Source organism: Phallusia mammillata, chromosome 1 (assembly GCF_965637545.1).
Source record: "Phallusia mammillata chromosome 1, kaPhaMamm4.hap1.1, whole genome shotgun sequence".
NCBI classification, from domain to species: domain Eukaryota; kingdom Metazoa; phylum Chordata; class Ascidiacea; order Phlebobranchia; family Ascidiidae; genus Phallusia; species Phallusia mammillata.
In genome coordinates this window covers 34,801,184-34,821,561 of record NC_137252.1, presented here as the reverse complement: position 1 = coordinate 34,821,561, position 20,378 = coordinate 34,801,184, and the positions used below count along the sequence as shown (strand labels likewise).

The following is a 20,378-nucleotide window of genomic DNA, read 5'->3' as shown; positions in this document are numbered from 1 at the left end:
ATTTTCAACAATTATTGACAACCAACCCAAGCTGCGGTGTTGCTTGGCAACCGCTAGGGTTTTATTGCAAGTTTTCTATCTTTTTTTGCCAAACCAAGTTTTGTAAATTTAAAAATGCCGAAAGCACATTTATAAACTGTAAATCGGATTTTACAAACTTACTAAATCCTTACTATGATTGTTCCTCTTTTGCTAACTTACTATGGTTCCTCTTTTTTAACAACAAACAAATCCACGCTTCGCTGCGCAATAAAATAGAAACAAAAAGTAAGACCGTTTGAGCATGTTTGAGCAGGCTACCTCAGTTGCAGGGCTATTTTGACGCGAATTTAGACGCTTTTTTGATTATAGTGGTAATTAAAAAAGAAGGTTATGTCCATCTTTATGAAGGTTTTTGGATAAAATTGAATCGTAATGATTTGCAGATTTTTCAGTAGTTTTGTTAATGAAGGTTTTGTTCAAGTCTGCATTTTTCTGCCCATAGGGTACAGGAAGTAAGGAATGGAACAATCATTGACATTCCGAAACACACAAGCTTTTTTATGCTCAGAATGTGATAGACCCGAATAAGGTTACTTGAACACCTTTTAAACTGTGACGTTATTGGTGCACTGACTAACAAGCTCTAGATCACTGATCAAAAAAGGGTTTAAAAATATGAAAGATAAAAAAGGTACAATGCAATCTTTTTATGCTTGTCATTAATTGAATAATTTGAAAAGACCCTTTTACAGGGCCTATCTGCAATCATATCAAATTCGTTTATATATTTTAAGTTCTAGCATCTAATTTACATACCACAAAATGTTGGGTTGAATCCACTTGAAGTTTTGTTCACTTATGAATGCTAGCGTTGCAATATGTTAAAGAATACTGAAAGTGTGTCGCATATTTTTGGAACTTTAAACTGTGCCAACCACGAAAACCAGAACACTGCCAGGGCTACAACTGCTATGTTTTTGTTTAAAATTGGAAAAATTATTTGCTGCACCATTTCAAAGGACACACAGTAAAAAAACTATATTAAAACATGTGCACATTTTAAATGCTATGTTACACCCCATAATTATTACTAACCAACTTAATTGTGTTGTATTTTGTTCATATACATCTTGACACAACAATCATAGTGACATTATGATAAAAACACAGGACATATGTGAAAAATGGTGAAAAACAAAACTAGTTGTTTATCAATTAAATACAGTCTTGCAGGGGATGGTTAATTGAAACAGTTGTTTGGTTGCCCATATTGTTTGATTATGTTTGCTGATAAGAATGTATTTGTGACAAGTATTTAATTTTTTTTTGATTTAGGAAAAGTAAGTGGGTTTGAATGTGGTTTGCTTTTTTAACTTTTTTATATAATTCACTGATTTTTCCTTAACAAATTGTGATCATCATGTGATTGTTTTTTTAGGATACAATTGCTTTGTTAAGGAGCCTTTGGTTGGTTGCGAGATCTACATCTTAAAGTTGATCTGCTCTAGGACACAAAATTTGGTCGGAGGCTGCGAGTAGGTACTAAGCTCTGTCGCTGCAATGGAAACTATTTAATTTTTATTCAAAGTGCTTCTTTCGGATGTTTGCTGTTTGTTCTCACTTCTAATAAAGGACACATTGTATTTGTTGCAATAAATCTTTATGATTCTTTACACCAATAAAAGCTTGCACAAAAGCTATTCAACAAAGCAGCTAAGAAATGTAAATAAGAGCAATAAAGTTTTGTTTTTACGCACAGCAGGTTTGGAATTGCAAACACAGGTTGGTTTTCCATGATAAGGCATCTGTAAAAATAAAACACATCATTAGGCTCATTGGTTTTAATCAATATTCTTGTTTCATTCATTATACTTACATGAAGGAAGCTGTGGCTTGAAAATAGCTGAAAGACAAAAAAATGTATTTTAATTTTGGTGAATTAAATGCTAAAAACAATGCGTAATGATTTATTATCTTTTATGTGGTGCATCTAAAGCAGGGGTGGGCAAACTACGGCCCGCGGGCCGCATGCGGCCCGCCAAAGGAGTTTATGCGGCCCGCCAAATGTTTCCCAGTAACGCTGAATAGTACTATGAGCACAGGCGCAGAGTTTTAAAAATACCGGGGGTGCGACTTGCCGATACCAATGCCATATGCAGTATCTGTACCCGTTCGATACTTTGGAACTGAACACAGATACTTTTCACGTGCTTTAGCCTGTTGTTTCTGCCACGTTATTATGCAAATCGTCACTTGACACAATTTCTTCGTTCGATAAAAGTAAAAGCGATTCACGTTTTCAAAAACAGCCCACTTTGCACTGTTGACGCCCAAACTTTGGTCACTTTGGATCATGTTTAGGTCGTTGCAGTACTTTTTGTTTAATGTTGGCACTCGGATTTTATTAACAAAAAACGTGGTTCAGCCTTTGTTGCAACAAACGCTTGTTTTTTTTTGAAACAATTACAATTATAGCGTTTCAACCAATGTTTGTACAGTCATGAACAAACGTATTTGCATAAAGCTGAAAATATACTATGTAATAATTTTGCGCAGGGGTGCACAACCTGCGGCCGCAATCTATTTTGCTAAATATTTTGATTTTTGAACTGCTAAAACAGATTTCGTGTGACTGGAAAAAAAGATTAGCAGTCTAGTAACCATATGTGCCAGGCTTTTTATCCGCTTATTACGTGCAAACAATGCGAAAAAACAGGCACTGCAATCGTCACAATACAGTTTATGACGTCATAAACAGTTAGCTCCGTTGAGCTAAATTTATGCACTAGTTAGAAATTGTCAATCAGAGCATTTTAGGCGACTTTAAATGGTATATATATGATACAAACCTTATTCTTTGCATCAGTTGTTTTAAAACAAAACAACAAGCAAGCAATTGGTCGTCGGTGAAATACTATGCGGCCCGGTAAGATTATAAACTTTTGAATGCGGCCCTTGCACTGAAAAGTTTGCCCATCCCTGATCTAAAGTGTACAAGATAGCTTGGTGCATTATTACCACTGTCATTGCTCAATGCATCATAAAATCACTTTGTATGCCTTTATGTCGCTTGGTGCACATTTATACGGCTTGGTAAACCATTATAAAAACAGTGCCGTAGTAACCGGCCTTCCAATTGACAAAAACCACACCAAGCAATAAAAAGGTGCACCAAATGACATAAAAGTAAATCAAGTGATCCAAGCAATTCAATTGATTTGCTTAATTTTGCTGAAAATTATTTCTGTTCATATCAGTACAAAAAAATGGACATCCTTAGTTTAGCTTAAACAAAACATCTTTAAACAGATTGGCCCAAGTTGTTTTAACATGACAAATTACTTACTGTCTTCCTTGCACAGATACCGAACTTCGTAATCATGGCATACAAAATTAGATTGAGCCGCGTTTGCACAGTAAAGTCCCTGGCGTGGAGAGAAGATTTGGAAAGTGTCTCCTGTCAGACTTGAATCTTGTTTTGTCACAACATCTCTTGCTTCCATCTTGGTCGGAGTTCTAAGTTTTTAAGTAAGTTTATTTTCAACTTGCAAGGTAACTTTTTTAGTTTTTAAAAGTAAATAATTTTCCCCTGAAGATTGTTGAACTAAATTCTTCAAAAACCTAATAAGGCAGCAAAAATTAGGTATGTCCCATAAGCAACTAGTGGGATATACACTAGGGAGTTGATTTAAATTTAGTTTAACCACTCAGACTCCGCTACATTGGAGCTATGTCGCTTATAGTGCCTGTTTAGGAATACACTGTATGCTACAGGATTATAACCCACAACCTTGTGAACACAACAGGGGTTGTGCTAACCACTGGCCATTTTGGATGTTTGCTTCCATCAAAACTAAACATGCTCAAACCGAGAAATACTTACGCGCAGAAACCAGTTCGTCCGTAAACTAGGTAAATAAATTCTCGGTCTCCATCTCCGAACGCGGGGTTTGAAAAACTAACCCAAGGACTCCATTTAAACCCTGACGGGGCCGTTGGCTTTGTCTTTGGTGGAGCAGTCGTTGGATTCCCGTCAGATATGGGGCCCTTTACAACTGGCAAAAGGTTTTAATCATTAGTTTACAATTAAACATACAGTAATGTGTGCTCTCGAAAACAGCTGCACGGGGGTCACGAGTAACACGAACTATACCAGCCTGCGTTTGGTACTTACTTTCTTTGCACAGATATCGCACTTTGTAGTCGAGGCATCTTCCGTCTTGTTGATCTTGCTTTCGACACAGAAACCCAGCAAACGGGCTGTGCTTGCGGAAAACCTCGCCTGTTTCTCTAGCAGGAACCTAAACAAATATGATATTTTATAGCCAGTGCTCCTACATTTTGGCTTTGACAACTCTGGTTGAAACTTTGGTCGAAGGCAATTCACATAGCGACGGTTTGGTTTGGCGTTTTTTATTCGACCAAAAGAATAATAGTCTGGATATTTACTAACGAAAATGTTAAGTTTCTACCCAACATTTTTTTATTCTTGTTAAAGCCGATTCGCCGTTCTAGTGTTTTGTCATCACATGTTTGAACTAAAACTAATCATTTTAAGTTTGGCTGATCGAAAAGTGACGTTTTAAATGTCCATGCACTTCCTTTTTTTACCCACAAGCGGTAAATAATGTGGAGTAGTCACATTTAGTCAAATAATGGCATTTGTTGTTGCGCTACTAAAACACAAAAAGTATTTATGTTTGTACCACCTAGAAAGTAAATTTTTGCTAGCACTCGTAGTTAATCTAATGATGAAAATAACGGCACAAATAGACGTAAAAAGCGACATGCTTGTAACTGGTGTGATCTTCGTATCACTGATAATGGCATGAGTATTTGCCGAAACGTATGAACAACAAAGCTTGTCGCTTTTTAAGTCTGTTTGGGCCGTTAATTTCTTGTTTGTAGTAAATCGTTTTCAAATTCTGTGGTGTAATTAAACTTTCCACTCCTGGTTCTTACCCCTTTGGTGGTCTGGACCTGGATCGCGATTGGTCCTTTGCACTTGTGTGATTTGCCACGTGACTCATCGTCATCACCGTTGTGTGACGTAGGTGTCGAGCTGTCTTCCCAGTCTGTCCATACGCCTATGCAAGAAACATACCTAATTAACTCAACTACTGTACTGTGAATTTCAGTTTAAAGAAAAACAGGATTAATTCGGGCCTGACTTTACACTCTTTGTGACAAACTTGAAATTGTTTTACAATTTACAGATATATTAACTCGGCTGGGATTTTTGGGTCGGAGCTAGGGCCCGCTTTAGTTTAAGCTTAGGTGATAGCAGACTTCAATTCGGGTCTGATTTCACATTCGCTCACACTGGTGTCGCATAGGTCAGGCCTGTCAAACTCGCGGCCCGCGGGCCGCATGCGGCCCACGAAGCCCTCCAATGCGGCCCACGAACAGTCAACAACAAGTGTAGTATTTTGTCAGACTTTTATCTAATTACACTAAATTTGTCTTACTTTTCAAGTTGAAAGCTATTATTTAAACTGACGTTTACCGAAACTTAATTTATACATACAAATTCATATGTTATGAATAGAAACGATAGTAATTGAACCGTTCCTTAAAGTTTCAGTCAAGGGTGTACAACCCGCGGCCGTACGGCCACATTGAAATATATGTACTGGCAGGCGTGATGTAATTAAAACTTCTTTACCAAAACTTTTGATTTTCAAACTGCCCTAAACAGATTTTGTGTTACCGAAAAGAGTATTACCAGCCTAGTAGCCATATGCGACAGACTTTTTGTAGGCGTATTGTGTGCAAACAATGCGAAAAACAGGTACAAAAAGCGTCACAATATAGATTATGACGTAATAATAGAGTTAAAACTGCGGGTCTTCACATTGTGGAGCTTAATCTGTACAGTAAGTTGGAAATTAATCTGGGCTTTTTGGGCGTCAATAGATGGTATATATATGATATAAACCTTTTTCTTGTAATTTTTAAACAAAAACAGCAGATAATTGGCTGCCGTTGGTGAAATAAGGATCTGCAATGCGGTCGTCATAGCGAAAAGGTTGTTTAAGTGTATACAACTAGATTAAAAATCACATGCGGCCCACGGCATAATTCCCAAACTGCAATGTGGCCCGCGAACCCCACGAGTTTGACACCCCTGGCATAGGTTACCTTGATAAATTTTACTTTTCGCATCTATTTGGAGCGTTTTTCCATAGATTTGTTTAAGGAAATGCTAAATATTCGCACAAGTTATGTTTGCGTGATAAACAAAACAAGTAAAAGGCCAGTAACACCTTTTGAAAAACACTCATCTGTTTTTTAATGTCTTTACGTGAGTTGAAACTCGACTAATACGACTCATTACCTCAAAATTGAAGAAAGTATTCATATTCTTAACACAGGATCAATGTGAAAAAAATGTTATGTGTTTCATAAACGCAAAATTGGTCCCTAACAAACTTTCATTGAATGGTAACAAAATAGATTTAATTTATCTTTGGACAAAGAGTTACAATTCACACGTTAACCACTATCGCACATTCAGTAATTAGTTTACTTCACAATTTCCACCAAACAAATTTCCTACCCATCTTAACATCGGCTGGGGGATAGGGAGATCCCTTAATTGTTCCGGGAGAACACTTGAAGCGAATCTGGTTCTTCCCGAACACGCTCCTCTTTTCTGATCCCAAAACCCGGGGACAAACATCATCCGGACGATTCAGGAGAAGAAAATCAAGAAGTTCACGTGCCTCGATCTTCTTTCCTCCCTCCGTTGTCAAGGCAAACCACGGTGTGAACTCTGTGTCGGTTTCTGAGAAGATAAAATATTTTGTGAACATCGTGAGATGGTTTAGGAGAGGAATCTTGAAAGGTCATATGAAAACGTTACATGACGGCGATAAACGAGGATCATAAAGCGTCACATGAAATCATGAAACGTCACATGAAAGCATAAAAGGTGAATCGTGCAAACGACATATGAGAGTTGGAAAGCGAGTCATGTAAACGTCATATTAGTTGCGTGAACGGAGAATCATTCCAATGATTTGTTAATCCATGAAATACCATCTTGTAATGAAAAAATATATTTTATCAGTCTCGTGCAAAAGTTATTGGTGAAGGTTAATTTCATGGCACTTTCAATCTATAATCAACATATTCTGCCAGTAATGTTTTATGAGCTCATACTCCATATATTCAGCTAAAATACTGGTAATGCCATTACTCCAGTTAACATACTGTATCTATTTTCTTACCTTTATCGAGTGCATTGGCTCGTCCATCTTTCCACTGGTTCAAATCCAACGAGGAGAACGACGTGCATGGTTTGCGTGCATTTCCTGCCACTGTTGGTTGAAGGAAAGGATTGGGTGACATTGTCCTTGTGTCGCCCATTTGGTCGCAGATCAATTTCGACAGCGACATCTTGCGGAGCGTCTTTAGTTGACCTTAAAATACAAATCATACAATCTGAACAGGGCTACTGAAACATTGTGTCACAAAAAATTCTAAGTCTGTTTCTACATAGGATTTTACAATTTGAAATTATTAAAACTTTATCATAATACGTCAGGCATATTGCTATGATTTACGGATAAGTATGCCGTAATATCGGGTCTGCATCGACGCTTCAGGGCTGATCCGAGTATGAATATATTCATCTTATCTTATTAAAACTTTAAGTTTTGGCATAAACTTTGAATTTCGTGTAGAAAGTCCAGAAGAAAAGCTACCGCTTCTGTTATCGTCAGGTCGTTGACTTTGATCTTTGATTGAAACTGTTTGGAAATCCATTGAAATCGATCAAGTTATTGATTGAGTTAAAAAAAAATTCCACTAAAACAGAGGTCGGCAACCTTTTTTGTACTGCGGACCGTTTTTGAAACTGAAATTTTATCGCAGACCGGCGTTAAAAAACTACAAATATTCAGTAATGAAAACGCTTAATTAGTTTATCATCCCCGGGATATATGGGCAAAAGCATTTAACCTGAAAAATTATACGGCCCGGTAACAAACTCGTGGTGGACCGGTGCCGGGCCGCGGACCGGCGGTTGCGGACCACTGCACTAAAACAATCACCAAGCCGGAAATAGATGCGCAACGTTAAAACGGTATATAGCGCAAAAAGTGGAGGGCACAATTGATGGATGGTGGCTAAACGCGCTACAACTCTACCGATCTCTATTACACATTATCACTTATCCGCTACCTGGTGTAAAGACCGTATTCGCGTCTCCGTTTTCAAACCAGAATCGGTCTCCTCTCTTCAAAGCTCTGAACTGATGTCCGATGATGTAAGCCATAGTTGGTCCCACAATTCCACCGCTGACTGAACTCTCAGATAAACCTCCGATGTAAAGATCCACGTCGTCTACCCGGTTTCTGCAAACGGAATTAGAGTTAAATTTAAAATTACGAGGCAACAAACATTGACAACATTGACGTTGCATATGGTTTTGTATCTAGCTTTAAAAATGCAGCACAGGGCTTTTGAATAATTTGCTACTGTTGCAATTAAGGGGTTTATTGCAACGTGGACCTGCAGAACGAAAAAACGAAGATTGCAATTACGAAAACCCTTTAAACATAAAATCACGGTCCATGGGTCTTACGTTGATTGATCCAACACAACAATAAAAGGGCTTATTCAAAAACATAAATGCCAGAAAGATTGCTGGTGTGGAAGTTCATCCAAGTGTAGTCTTATTAATAACAGCTATTGTCATCATTAGCACAAGCTTCCTGCGGTTTATGTTTCTAATTAAGTAACTTTCAAGGTGTGTGTACAATATACGGAACCTGAAAGGGTTTGGTTGTTCTTACTTGTATAGTTTTTGAAGTGTATTTCGCCTGGAAAACGGAATTTCAACAAAATCGCTGAATTTTCTGGCTTTTTTCAGACCAGCCAACACTCTGAAATGGTTATAACCCGGCAAACCGTGGTCCCGTCCTCTTTGTATGTTGATAGCTAGCAAGTCGTGACCAATACGCCCTGTAAACAATAGAAAGAACAAAAAATGTGAGTGTTATACGGTTTAACACTAAGATCGTTCGGAAAAAAACTTCGAAAAACAAACGTGAAAGAAAACTCATGTAGCAATCATGAAAGTTTGCCTAACCTTAAAGATTTGACTTTAGGAAACCGAAACTGTTAAATTATTCTTGCTGTACAGAACAATGTCTAATTTACTCTAATTTGAAATTTTGTACGATACAAGTAACCTTATGTTTTGTTTCACAACTACAGGTGCCTATGCCAGGGGTGTCACCATTCAGGGAGGGCTTAATAGAACCCATCGAAGGTTTAAAAATGGCACGACAGTGTTATAAAAAAATCTCAGTTGAAACTCTTTTGTAATGTATTTCTGAGTTCGGTTTACCTTATGAAACAAATCGTAGTTGTTTGATTTAATAAACGATATAAGAAACAAGTTTTTTTTTTACTTGTTACACGAACTGAGTTAAACATGGCGTGACTCGGGACTTTATGCTGAAAACTTGGTCGCATTCCTCTTTAAACTGTTTGTTTTTCCAAACTATTTACCCGGAGGTGCAAACAGGTTGTTGTGCATGTCAGCAGCAAAAGTTGTATCGAATGTGAGTGAAGATTTTTGAGTTGTTCCTCTCAACACTGAGTTTGCTCCACCGAATTGAGTCGATAATAGGGGCTCGTTGTTGAAGAAGCTGTTGCGAAAATAATGTGTTATCTGTCTGTGTCAAAAAATGCTTTGTTGAATCGGCAACTTCAAGGTCTAATAGAAGTTGTTGTCGGTTACCACTCTGAATGCCAACGTGATAAAAATTGCTGTAAACTTTAAACTAGAACCTCCTAGCTCGTTGCTTGGTGGATGAAACTGCAATGAAGCTTTTTTTATTGATTCAAGTTTATTAAAAGATCAAGTCATTCATGCTTATGAACTAAATAAAACATAAACCTGTAATAAAAATCGATATTTAGCAAACTTTGTCTGCTGGTAATTCTTAAATTATGAAAATTCCTTATTTACAGGTTCAATTCTCTGCGATTTAATTCAGGCCTTATGTATAGGTTCACTATACACTGCGGTTTATTCAGACAGAAAATCGCTGATAAATACGAACCTGTCCCTAAGTTTTAGACTTGGACCAGTAGGGCTCCAATGCGGAGAATATCGGGTCAGAGTTTCAGGAACTAGGGTGTGTCCGAATCTGAAAGCAGCCGTTGCGAAAGAGTTTGCTACTGTTGCGTCATAAGAAGCGTCGTAACCATGGTAATAGCCCTGTAAATTTCAGACAGCTGTTAATTGTACATTGGTTTTAGTTTTACCCATGAAATAAAATTCTCAATTAAGCATAAGCTTAATAACTTTTAATTTACATTAACGTAGGTACTCTAAATTAAGCGAAGTTATATGATAGCTCAAATAGTTACTTTAAACTAAAAAAGGCTAACTAGGTACGTTGCACTGACCTAATCTAAAATTTTGTTGCCAGACGCAAAAATTAAACGCTGCAATAATAATTAGTAGCTTTTTTTAGCTTTAGTTGATTTTTTGTAGGCATATTTTTTGAAACACTGTTTAGCAACAAAATAAACTTTAATTACGTGCATAACACAACGAGTTTTCCAAACTTTTATTTATTTAAACCTGGTTTTTGTCTGTTCAATTTCTATTTCTATAAGTAAAAAATAAGCCTTTGTTTACCTCTTTGTTCAGTTCCAAACCGAATCGCTTCATGTACGTGGGACCGAGTACAACTGGTAGAAATTGTCCGTAGGTGACAACTTGGTTAAGAGCAGCAACTATGGAACGAGCAGTCTGCAAAAGCCAACAGATAATGGTAAGTTATGCTTTTACACATAAACATAGATGTGCACAACACGCATGACTTATGTAGGGCTTTATGTGTAGTGTATTGCCTAAAAAATAATTCTTTGAAGTGGCTTTATGTCTTTTACATGAAAGTCGTTGTACATGAAGTCGTGTGCCGAGTCCCTTGACATTTTGAAAAACAACTGCTTTTTGTTAAAACCAAATACTAAAAGGTACAAAAAAGGACCTAAATCAAAACAAATTTAGTGTAGTATTAGCTGTGGGTAATTTTGATTTAAGTGTTTCCTGTTATGCGCAACTTCGTGCTAAATGCAGGTACATGAATTTTTTAAATTTTATTTTGAAAGCTCAAAACTTCCATGCCGCAAGCACCAGTTTGTGTTGTGCCTGTTTTTTCAGGCTGGAATTTTTAATCTGCAAATTAAAACCCAAGCTCTTCAACCAGCTAAACACGCTCGAACACGGACCAATATAGATTCTCATTTAATCTCCGACCTCTGGCTAAACCGCTATAATTTAAAATTCATCAATTCAGTACCGCTGATGGAAAATTTGAGTCACTAAAATTAATCCGGGATTTTCCGATTTTATTTATAAATTTCGGGATTTATTGATTGATGTTTTTGGCATCGCAGCAACTGTACGTGACATTACCTTGCACTCATTGGTTTTGTGAGTTTCTGGCCATTAAGTTGCAACGAACCGAGCATTAAACCTATTGTTTCTCTGCATTTTGTATTGAGTGTTTAAACGTTAGAAAACGGCACAACAATTTGGTGTTTGGTGCAGATATAAATATATTTTCAACAATGAAATCAAGATACTTTGAACCATTAGAAATATTATTACCGATAGTATTTGGTATCTTTTTGATAAAAATATTTGACTTAAAAATAATGTAACAAAAAAACTTGCACTGTTCGAAAACAATGGTCACTTCTACGTTTCAAGCCTACACAGACTTCATAGCGGGATGCAAATACATAAACATGTTAGTTACCTCAAAAAGCTTGTCAGCCCCCCAGTGGCGATTTTTCTGTGATAGGTCTTCCACGATATTGTTGTGCAAGCGGAGAAATAGAGTGTGATGGGAACTGAGTACTTGGTTTTCATTGGCACGAATGTCACCTGCAAAACGGTTAAACTCAGTTTAAAATCAATAGTTTGAGGGTTCAAATCCCAGCACGACTTCGTGTCCGGATTTGTTGCAAAGTTTTTTTTCGTTCATGTTAACATTTATTGTAGTTAATTTTGAAAAAAATCAAGCAAAGGACATTTTAGGCAGATTAGTTTCATGTTATCAATGCCCAAATATGTCTCGAATTTGGTTACAAGTATAATCCGAAAACGGAAAAGATTGTTCTATTCGATTAAGTAAATAAGATCTGTTACACCTTTTGGACGTTTTTGTTTTCTAGTAACTTATGTCGTCGGTTTTTGTCATTTTACTACATGGGACGCTGTTTGATATTATTGGTTTAAATTATGTGAATGTTTTTCAAGTTCAAGTCCAACTTACCAGAGACAAAACAAGGAGCGTTTCTCGGTTTATGCACGGCTGCTGGGCAGGCCATACTTCTATGCAGGGCGTCGCTCACTTGGTTGCCGAGAGGCAGGATAGGGGAATGCGAAGGGACAAAACCGTGAGGACTTAATTTTCCAATCTTCATTGAACCGATGTCTACAGTAAAAGAGAGCTTATAAGTCACCTGATTAACACTTGAAAAGTGGCTTGGTTAAAAACATTACTGCTACAAACCTCGCATAAATGAAAACATTGCAAAGAAAACCAGTATTTGCAACGATTGTGAAACGTTTGCAATGTAATGTATTCAGTAAATTCGAGCTCTGTGAGAGATTTTAATCAATCATAAAACTTTTAACGTTTTTATGCGTTTTTTTTTCAAACACTTTTTTTTTGTAAATTGTGAATATAAGTACAGTGATAAAAGGCAACTTAGCTTACTTGATTCTGAATCTTTCAACTCATCCAAGCGAGACTTATCGCTCCCGTACAAAGTTGATCCGTCGATGAAACTTGTGATTTCGTTCAGCTGCTGACGAACCGCGGAACTGCCTGCAATAGAAATAATATCATGTAAAGGAAATAAAAACTGGAAGTTATGAAGCAGTTGTGGTACGTGTGTTGTAAATGTGGTCACCAAACTTTAGTAAATCATGATTAAACGCGCTGCAGCTCCACCGTATTCAAGGGAACTGATTGGATTTGCACACTGAAGCGTTCTGGTTCCAACCCAGCAAAGAAAAGCTCATGGTTTGTTTGATGTGTTAAAAAAATTTAGATTCTACAGGAGGTGTAATATCAAATTCGGGTAGTCTTTCAAGCTATCCAGTTGCAAAGAATAGACTAAACGACTGTAACCTACAATTGGATTCGAACCCACGCCAAGAGGAGCAAATAATTCTCCTACAACTTACAATGTAAATCCTGAATTGGCTGGGACCTCACGACTGGCAAGCAAGTTTTTCGTTCCTGTATAAACTGGAAGTCACTAAAGCCGATTGGAATATTGAAACAAGCTGGATCAGTGCTTCCACATCGGCAGTTCACACCAGATGGTCCTGAAATGCATATTTGCTGGTCAATCACATACACAAGCAACGTCATTTTATCAAGTGCCAAGCAAGGGTCATGGTCGATGGAGTAGGTTTTTGTAGAAAGAAGTCCGAATATAGACTCTGATCACATGTATCTTTAAAAATTGTACTGGACACTATAATAGTTAAGTTTACATAGACTAATGGTGGACTCAAAAGGTTGTGCGGTTCTATCTTCAACTCATTGGACAATCCTTTACTGGAAATTGCGATGTGCAAACTGTTTGTAATTCATATCCTGGAACGTAATGGTTTCATACTTAGTTTACAAACATTGAACAAACCGTATTGGTGCAATTTCCACTAACAACGGGAATAGAACTCGCACCCATTAGACTTACGTGACGAGGACGGCGTGCTGACCATGTCGTGGACAATGAACTGGCCCCAGAACGGAACTTCCTGTGTAAATTTCCCCGATCTTTGTATGACGTCATCTTGCATGGTGGTTGAAATCACTCGAGCTGAGGGAAGAGCGCCCCCACCGGATGATATTCTCGGTGAGCCTGAGAAAGTATGCAGTTGAGTTAAGTCGCACTTTTATTGTATGCTGTGGAACACTATTACGAATATACCAGCCCAGAAGGTTTTCGGACAACAACGACTACCCATTTCCAGGTCTGTTATAGTTGAACGTGTGTAATGACGAATATAACGGTCCCAATCGACGTAAAAACGGCATGGTTTGTTGTTCAAACGTTTTGACAAATGCTCACATTTTGTACTGCTCATATGATTTGGCTTGCATTCAATACTCTTTGAGCAGGATACGTTTACAATTTTTTTAATCCATTCCTTTGGGATAGTAGGGTAAATATTGTTCGAAACGAACAATAAAGAAACCCTTGTATTTGACTGTACAAGCATAATACTACTAAACGGGCCTATAAAAACGGTTTTAGGTTTGTATAATTTTAAACACTTTCTTATTTAATTACATTTGCTTGTCAACTAAATGATTATAGGAAATAAAACTATAGAAGCCTATTCTCTTCACAAAACAAATTATTTTTCCACCTTTTTTGTCAGCGTATTCTGGAGGTAGCAGACGGGTCAATGGAGTGTTGGCGGAACCGCTCAAGAAGTTGACGAGGTTGTTGCATGTTCCGTCAGGCTGGTAAAACCTTCAAGAAAATGTAAGAACTTTTAATTAAAGCGTAGAATAATGATACAAACTAGTGTGCCACGAAACAAACTTATTAAAAACGCGACTAACTTATAATGTTGTTAATAGTTTTTTTACGCCTTGATGGCCAAACATGTTTGTACACGTAAACGCTCGGACCTTAATTTAAACTGGTTTGTTACCAAAAGCGGTTTCATTTTTCCCATTTAAGATGCAAATCAGTTGCTTTGAACAACGATTTACATTTTAAACTTGCAAAGTGTGCAAACAAAATGTAGTTTGTTGGTGTGACACAGAAGGCCGAGCCTGCAGGCTGCTTGCATAAAATGGGAACCGATTGCGAACCTAGTTTATTTTGTGTTTGGTCCAGTTTATCATTTACATGGAGTATGCTGTTGGATAACAAAAATGCGTTGATACTAAACCTTATTCGAATAGGTCATACATGTTTTTTTCTTTAATGTAAAAAAACAATTACCGCTAAATTAAGCGAAAATTTAATCAAACCCGCCTTAATCCGATTAACCTTCCTTGGAAAATGTTACCGACGGTTTGCTTTGATTTCTTAACATTTCACTAAATTCGCCCAAGGGCTCGCTTGGCACTGCCAGTAAAGTGACGTATCGAAAATGTAACGTCTTTCGCAGCCACAAGTTGTTTATGGCTGAATTTTACGAATTTCTTAAACATGTTTGAGATCGGAGATAAGCCATATTTTATTCGAGACCGCTGCAGGGTTGTAAGTCGGGCCAGGCTTTAAAACTCGGCTTCGGGTAAAAGTTTGAATATTACACCGGGATTGGTATATTTGCCTGACTTTGCACTCGGCTATGTTTGTGTCGCAATATTACTGTTGTAACATCTAAACTACATGCCCATAAAATGGAAACCTGCAGTGGGATTCGAACCCACGAAAAGAGGAGAAACCTGTTGTGGTGTATGAACTCAATTCTATTTTCAGCCAATATCTGTTGCATTAACGACATGCAACATTGATCATTCATTACCTAGATTTTGTTCACACTAAATTGCCTTCGAAAGAAGCCCGACGCTTACACCAACAACAGACTTTAAAAATATTGTTTAAATTATTCAAACAAATTGTGAGTTTAAATTAGGAATGAGTCATGCTTAATTGCAGTCGTTAAGTACAAAGTCACTGGCAGAAACGGTTACATGCATCTACGAAATACAAAAAAGTTTTCCTTAATTATCCATCACCTAATTTTAGCTGTCACTAAATTACATGTAAAAGAAGCGTGGTGAATAAACACACTACCAACAGACTTAAAGTACATTTGTACAAAAATATTACTATTGTGATGATTTATATTTAATTGTATTCGTTAAGTATAAACCCACTGGCGACAGCGTTTTCAATCAAACACAAAAAATCCAACCTACTTTGTTTTGCTGTCTGGACAAGCTGGGGTTGTGGGGCAGGAATGAAAATGGACATCGTCGATTACAAAAGATGGTTGGGGAAAACCCGGGGCGACAAATGGAAACCCGCTTGACTGTCGCCCCTCCGCGGTGGGTTCGACGGTCCCAGGGGCAACCGTTGTTGTGTTGACGACGGCCTCGAAAAAGAAGTTGAAACGATCGAATCGCCCGAATAGATCAATAGTGGCAGGAGTACTTTGCGCTGTAGAAAAAAATAAGTTTTTTTAGACTCCGTTTTGGTTCAGTCACAAAAAGTTTGTATCAAACTGAGAAGTTTTATTCTTTTGAAGTTTTAAACTTTTGACCCTGCTGCTTGTTTCCAATACTAAAAGAAAATGCGTCGAAGACTCGTTTTGGTGGTCTGGTGGTCATATTTTACTTCGGTATTCTTTAGGTTAAATCCCTTTTCTATCCTGTTGTTGGTTAAGGTAGTTAAGGTATTGGTTAAGGTTCACTAAATGAAAACGGTTATATCTAGACTTGGATAAAATGACGCCTGACTTCAGACTTTTGTAAAGTCTGTAGTTGTGACGCATTTATATCCGTTTGGTTCCGCCGTAATACTTGTAACAAAACAAAGGCATATGGATTATTTTATCAACAATTTTGTATGACTTGACAACAGCAGTCAATACCCAGATTAGACGTTTTTTAAACGCTTGCATACCATCATATGATTTGTCTTTGACACTCGTATAATTTGTGTTTTAAAACGTCTTTCGTTTCGGTCGCTTTTGTTTAGTCAATAAGAATGAATCCTAATCTTGACAAACATTTCAATAATTAACATGAACAATTTGTATGTTGTACTTGACTTTCTGAACATGCAAATTAGTTTCTGCATAATTAACCTTTAGGGACAATTCGTTAAAAACCACATTTTGCATTTTAAATTGATTTGCATGTTGCAAATTATAATCTAGTGCACGTTTCATGAATCGTAAACGTAAATTACCTATATTTTATCTCTAATTAAAGGCCACAATTTAAATGTAAGTTAGGCAATTAAACCGAGTTGTCCATATGCGTTGCAAATGAATGGCAATTAAATGCAAACGTTTATTTAAATTTAATAGGCCATTATGTACTTTAAATTAGCCTATATTGAACACAACATAACAATTAAAATTCCGAACTTTCAGTAATTTTCAAACAAAATACAAAACGAAACGTAAGCAAGGCCGTACTTGATTTAAAATGTCACGTTTTAAACGTCTGAGGTCCTTGATTTAAATTATTGCGCCGCGTTTTAATTTATTTATTTTTGTTATCGTTGCGTTTATACAAACCGATTTGAAAGCACATTTTTATATGCAGCTTATGGTTTTAAATTTACCGTCTAGGGTGCTCAAGATATCTATATATTTACGCGTTTTAATTTGTAGCCAATTTTTGTGCTTGGTTAGTCTTTGTTTTTAACGCACATATACACCAGCGATGGTTAACACTTTAGATATCAAGTATTTTCAAATTGCTTACCTTGACATGTTGAAAGGAAGAAAAAAGTGCAGAAGCAGACGATCAGAGTTTTCCGTAGAAGCAACATTTTTTAAATAAATAAAATCTGAGTAAAATAAATAAGATGCAAAAAATATTATTATCAGTTGATTTTTTTTAACTTTATCATTCTATTCGAATAAGAAAATCAAAGTACAAATACAGAGGAAAATCCCGTAGTATCAATTTTTAAAATCAACTCAGTTTCTTTACTGATAAACATTGCTTTTTTTGCTTTTACAAGTTACTAAATGCAAAAAAATATACTTGTTAAATTTTCTTTTCAAAAATCTGGTGAAGACTGGGTCATTAAAACGCAATGTTTGAAGTTGAATCTGAAATTAATCAAACCACGCTACAATCGTTCAGGATTGTGACTTAATCGGTTTTGTCACGTTCCTCACCAACTTAGCTTACGAACAAGGTCGCTGCGTCATGTATTTTAGCAAAAAACTGGAACTTTTGCATCCCATAGCTACCATAAGAATTTTCAAATCTTTAAAATAGGTAGCCTTCAAAAATGCATATTACGTTTTCAAACAGTCAAGCAAACTAAAGTTACAAATTCTACAAAACAGCAGTTTTACAACAGGAATAAACGCAAAAACATGTTATTGTTCTTTCAACAAAACTAAAAAAACTCTGCTCATATTATTTCATATTAAATCAAATCTAACTTTATCTTTTTATTTCGGAACTAATTGCGTTTAACGGACTTCGAAGCTGCAAGAGACAATAGCGAACGCATTGAGCCTTGGAAGCAACGCGACTGATACTGCACTTGCATATGCTTATCATATTTATACACGAGCGAGCCGAGCGTTTTGCGCGATTCAGAAATTCCCGTGTAATTAGCGGTCGCGCGCCAATTCCAATTAAATCCAAAACAAGCCTTCGTCGAATCTCGGCCAAAATCGTCGTTTTTGTCTCCCCCCGGCAGGGGACTTTCCCTAAATCTAGTCTGTGACGTTGCTTGTCTGGGGAAATACCGAATTTCTTTTTTGGCCGCGCGGTTCATTTACGTGTGCGGGAATTTTCGTATTTTAAGAATTGTTTTTAAGCACGAAGTTGTGGTTTTTTTCAAGTCGACCACAAAACAACTTCAAGTAAAGTTCGAAGTTTAGTTGAAACAAGCCGTGTGCAAACATAATTGAGACTTAACCGAGAATGAAAAATGATTTGTAAGTAACAGAATCAGTGAATGAATTTACATGTAATATATTATTCGCCTAACGTGCATCTTCAGTTTCTGATTCAAATGGAGTAATTGAGACTTCGAATAATTGTGAACGTGGGATGAAGAAATTTGAATAATGTGCCTATAGATGTAAATGTGCAATCCAAAGCATTTCTTTCCATTTCGAAGCCGAGTTGTCATTCCTTGTTGCTCGAAACTGATTTGTAGAAATACTTTTAGAGAGTTCAGTGCCAATGACGTGTGTTTAGATATATGGTAAAGTAAGTCCATATGACTTAAAACCAACATACTGCCCAGCTTTAAGTGCTTAAATTTTTTTTATGAATTTTGACCAAAACGCAGATCGGACGAAGGCTGTTCATTAATCAAAGATAAAAATTGCGTTTTCCAAGACTTGATATGAGAAACTTGGTTTTGCTTTGTTTCAAATCTTAATAAACCATTTACAAAGCCACATACATTTTTTAAAAGTTAGCAGGCTTAGCATCAAAAGCATGTTTTTCCACAGCAACAAAAAAATCCAACCTTTGAAATAATGTTCCATGCTAAATGTCCATGATCGCCCCAGGGTGTATCGGTTTATTTAAGCATAAGCACACTTAATACAAGATTGTCACGAACTTATGCGGTGCAGTCTATATTTGGTGGATGTTTGGTTATATGAATTGTGTAGGATGAAGTAAAGCGTTTCAAGTCCATTTCCCACGCTACCTGTATTATATATTCCCAAACTTCCTCACGTTCTGATACTTTAAACGCCTTTTTTCAATCAATGAAAAGAATTAGATTTAAATATTTAAATATTTTTTACCAGTAACAATCTGCTAGTTGATTAGAGACCTAAAAGGAAATAACTAGAATTATCATGAAAACTTAAAAACAAAAATTTTGGTTATAAATCTAAGGTTCAAGAAAATTAACTGAAATATGTTTTTCAGAAATATGAACCATTTATGTGTAAAGCCACCACTCGAGCCATCAGATGTCATATTATTACTGCAAACAAAGTAAAATACATTTCATTCAATTTTCTTTTTTTTTTGACCGAAACGGTCCCCCAAATTTCTCCAGCGGTTTCCCAAAATTTGGAAATAGCTATTTTTGGGTATTTAAATGAAACACTTGCGGTCTCTTAAAACTACTTAGCGGTCACCCAAACCAAACCTTAAAAAAACCCTGCGTGGGTTAAACCAACAATGTCAATGTCGTTCGAAATTGATCTGAAAGAGCTAAAAATAGATTATTTGCCGCCGCAACTTGTGTCCAATGCATACCATGCGGGTTCAAATAATTGAGAGTTGCAATTAAAAAGTCTTGGTGGTTTAAACCGCTTGTTTTAATGGACTGTGGTGATGTTGTACACAAGGTTTTTCTAAGTGGTGGATCTCATTGATTTAGATCTGTAATCAATGCATTGAATGTTTTTTTCATTTCCACTAATATTTCATTAAATAAACGCATTGAAAAAGTGTTGTCGTTAATATTCTAAAGTCTAGGAAAATTAACTAAAATAAATAATTTAATAATTATGACTGATTTCAGACATAGCCATCACCATCACATGTTATGTTATTACTGCAAACATGAAAAAATACATTTCATAGCATTTCTTTAACTCAGCCACCCATTTCTTATGTTGTGCACTTTTCAAACATGAATTTTTGTACCAACTAATGCTGCGCAATCAAGTTGACGAAACGACTGAAGATGAGTGACCGGGC

The 20,378-nt window shown here is 36.6% G+C and overlaps 1 protein-coding gene and 1 long non-coding RNA gene across 3 annotated transcripts; one reads left to right on the top strand and one right to left on the bottom strand.

Moving 5' to 3' along the window:
• The first annotated feature begins 340 nt into the window (after positions 1–340).
• LOC145208912 (uncharacterized) lies at positions 341–1,639 on the top strand. The gene is made up of 2 exons (XR_013854961.1): positions 341–673; positions 1,421–1,639. It is a non-coding gene; the product is annotated as an uncharacterized LOC145208912 (long non-coding RNA).
• Positions 1,640–1,663: 24 nt separating this feature from the next.
• LOC145208907 (immunomodulatory peroxidase-like) lies at positions 1,664–17,528 on the bottom strand. Of its 2 annotated transcripts, XM_080079157.1 has the most exons (21): positions 17,442–17,528; positions 15,924–16,164; positions 14,411–14,517; positions 13,735–13,899; positions 13,214–13,357; positions 12,741–12,851; positions 12,294–12,455; positions 11,775–11,902; positions 10,646–10,759; positions 10,062–10,219; positions 9,505–9,644; positions 8,784–8,952; positions 8,170–8,342; positions 7,215–7,406; positions 6,542–6,769; positions 4,945–5,069; positions 4,157–4,283; positions 3,866–4,037; positions 3,329–3,498; positions 1,859–1,885; positions 1,664–1,787 (listed from the first exon to the last, which is right to left on the bottom strand). In XM_080079157.1, the coding sequence occupies exons 1-21, from the start codon at positions 17,506–17,508 to the stop codon at positions 1,732–1,734; spliced, it is 2,976 nt and encodes a 991-aa protein (XP_079935283.1). In that variant the 5' UTR covers positions 17,509–17,528; the 3' UTR covers positions 1,664–1,731. The 2 variants fall into 2 exon arrangements, with proteins under 2 accessions (XP_079935283.1, XP_079935284.1); XM_080079158.1 differs by lacking the exons at positions 1,664–1,787; positions 1,859–1,885 and having other exon boundaries at positions 3,321–3,498.
• Positions 17,529–20,378: the final 2,850 nt, after the last annotated feature.

Excerpts from the sequence above, each read along its gene's own strand:
- LOC145208907 (XM_080079157.1), bottom strand. The coding sequence starts at position 17,508 with ATGTTGCTTCTACGGAAAACTCTGATCGTCTGCTTCTGCACTTTTTTC. Across the intron at positions 16,165-17,441 it reads CTTCCTTTCAACATGTCAAG|CGCAAAGTACTCCTGCCACT; the intron begins GTAAGCAATTTG and ends TTTTTTCTACAG. Across the intron at positions 1,788-1,858 it reads CAAGCCACAGCTTCCTTCAT|ATGCCTTATCATGGAAAACC; the intron begins GTAAGTATAATG and ends TTATTTTTACAG.